The sequence below is a fragment of the Gracilinanus agilis genome, chromosome 1 (genome assembly GCF_016433145.1).
Source record: "Gracilinanus agilis isolate LMUSP501 chromosome 1, AgileGrace, whole genome shotgun sequence".
Classification (NCBI taxonomy): Eukaryota; Metazoa; Chordata; class Mammalia; order Didelphimorphia; family Didelphidae; genus Gracilinanus; species Gracilinanus agilis.
The window spans coordinates 37,277,617-37,280,244 of record NC_058130.1 but is presented as its reverse complement, the minus strand read 5'-3'; the positions used below and the strand labels follow the sequence as shown (position 1 = coordinate 37,280,244).

Below are 2,628 nucleotides of genomic sequence, written 5' to 3'. Positions count from 1 at the left end.
CCAGTTTCTCACAAAATTCTCAATTGTTTCCAAAGGAATAGTGCAACAAATATCCCCACTCTCAGTTACCACTACAGTGTATCTACAATATCAGCAACAGCTTAACCAGCAACTTCAATTTTAACATTTTGTTCCTTTTGCCCCCTTCTAACAGAAGACCCTCAAGAAATCTAACCCGGGCAGTTGTGAAAAGTTCTGTTCTCTTTTGCTTCACTTCAAAATATAATACCACTTGAGGTTGTCAAAAATAGCTTCTGTAGAAAACTGGTCTTGGCCTTGAACAAATAAAATTAGTTTAGGCTTTATTAAAAAAAAAAAAAAAAAAAAGACGTCAGTACTGAACAAAACACCTCAGGGTCTATTGTCCAGATCAAAATCTACTTCAGAAGATAAATGTAGCCAAGACTGGGGGGGGAAAGGAGGGTTGCGGGGGAGGGGGAGTTCCCTTATTCAAAAGCAAATACCAATTCATGAAAATTACTTCTCGCCAGTCTAAATCTAGATTCTGTCCCCATTTACAGTGTGTAATTGCTGTATAGAAGACAACCTAGAAAGGGGGCCGAAATGACTTAATTTTTAACCCCCAGGGGAAAGGGAAAACAGCCCACGAGAGTAGGGGCGGGGTGGGGTGGGGTGGGAACCAAGGGCGCTGTTATATGCCAATGCTTTTCAAATCGCAGAGAAGGGTCCCCTGGGTGGTCTGGGGGCTTTGCCCGCAGGGAAAATGGGCTCGGAAGCAGACGCGCAGCTCCTTGTTAAAGATGAAGCACAGGATGGGGTTCACGCCGGCTTGAGCAAAGGTGAGCCACACCGAGGTGGTCAGGTAGCCCTGGGGTACGGCGCCGGCCTTGATGAAGACCCTCAGGTAGCAGGCCACGATGTAGGGGCCCCAGAGGAGGAGAAAGAGAAGGGTGATCATGTAAAACATCTTGCAGAGCCTCTTCTCAGTCTTAAACTCCTCCAGCACAAGGAGGCGCCGGGCCTGCCCACCGGGTCCCGGGCCTGCCGGGCGGATCCCTACCAGCGTGGGCGGCGTAGGACCCCTGCCGAAGCCCGCTGTCCAGTTGGCTGCCGCCTGCCCTGTGGCGCCGGGCCCATGGAAGGTCCAGTTCTGGCTGACAGCAGGCACCAACTGAGCTGGCTTCATCTTGCGGCGGTCATGGATAAAGAAGAGCAGGCGGAGGTAAACTAGATGGGTGGCGCCCACCACAGCGGCCAGCATGAGCATGAAGCCCAGCGTGTCGTTGGCCCCGACGTGCCGATGCTCGAAGGTGCACTGCGCCTCCTCCCGGACGAAGCGATAGGTGCCCACGTCCAGGACAGGCGGGAAGGCCATGGCCAGGGCTAGTACCCACGCCACGCACACCACCGCGGCGCACGGCCAGCCCGTCAGGCGCTTGGCATAGAAGCGGTGGTGGGCGATGGCCAGGTAGCGGGTGACGCCCACGCCCAGCAGCAGGAAGGCGGCGTGGAAGCAAAAGAGCACCGCCAGGAAGGCGAGCAGCTTGCAGCCCAAAGTGCCGGGCGGCGGTGCCCCTCCGGCGGCGCCCGCGCCCCGGCGCACGGACAACAGCACTGCTGGGAAGCAGGCGAGCGAACGCAGCCCGTCTGCCAGGCACAGGTCGAGCAGCAGGTAGTAGGGCGCCCGGTGCAGGTGGCGATCTCGGAGGATGAGCAGCACGAATAGCACGTTGCCCGCCAGGCTAATGCACAGGATGAGGCTGAGTGAGGCGAGCTTGAGGCCCAGTGCAACCGGGCCGCCGCCTCCCCCGCCCCCGCCGCTGCCCCCGCCGCCCGCGCCGTTACTTGGGGCTGTCGGGCTGCTGGCTCCTGTCAGGTCGCTGGCGTTCGCCATCGAGGAGCCTGGCGCGCCAAGAGAGGAGTGAGCGCTCGGCTTCTTCTTTCTCCTCTTCCTCCTCTCTTTCTCCTTTGCTTCTTTCTCTTCCTCCTACCCCTCTTTCCTCTCTCCTCCTCCTTTCTCTTCTCCTCCTCCTTTTACTCCCCCCCTTCCTCTTCCTTCCCCTTCTCTTCTCCCTTCTCCTTCTCTTCCTCTCCCTCTTTCGCTTATTCCTCTTCCTTCTCCTCTTCTCTTTCCCTCTCCCTCTTCCCCTCTCTCTGCTAGCAAGGCTGCGGCTGAGGAAGCTTGACTTACCCAGCCATGGGCCTGGCCCTTGCCCACGAAAGAGGGAAAAGAAGAGATGCTGAGGGATGGCGGACCGTCGGCCCCTACAGCTCCTTCTCCTGCACCTCCTCCTCCCTCCCCGGGGCTGCCTCCTCCCAGCGGCTGGGTCCAGGCCAGTCCTCCATGGTGCGATCCCTTATGGTGCCCGCCCGCCCGCCGAGGATTTATTTGTTTCAGGGCCGGCCCCTCCCCGCCTCCGGGAGCCCGAGCCGCGCCACCGCCTCCGCCGCCGCCATCCCACGAGCTGTTTTGTGTGGAGATGCTAACTGTACAGAAGGCCACGACTGCCGCCGCCTCCTCTCCTCTCCTCTCCTCTCCTCTTCCTCCTCCTCCTCCTCCTCCTCCTCTTCCTCCTCCTCCTCCCGCTGCGGCTGCGGCTGCGGCGCTCCCGCATCCAAGTGGCAGTTTCAGAGAGGGAGGCAGGGCTGTGCCCGGCTATCCTCCAG

General features: G+C 58.9%; 1 protein-coding gene across 1 annotated transcript; it reads right to left on the bottom strand.

Annotated features, from left to right (window-relative positions):
- Positions 1 to 652: 652 nt before the first annotated feature.
- GPR27 (G protein-coupled receptor 27) lies at positions 653 to 1,934 on the bottom strand. Its single transcript, XM_044656819.1, has one exon. It carries the CDS (start codon positions 1,853 to 1,855, stop codon positions 653 to 655), a length of 1,203 nt encoding a protein of 400 aa, XP_044512754.1. The 5' UTR covers positions 1,856 to 1,934.
- Positions 1,935 to 2,628: the final 694 nt, after the last annotated feature.

Coding starts and splice junctions, on each gene's coding strand:
- GPR27 (XM_044656819.1), bottom strand. CDS start 1,855: ATGGCGAACGCCAGCGACCTGACAGGAGCCAGCAGCCCGACAGCCCCA.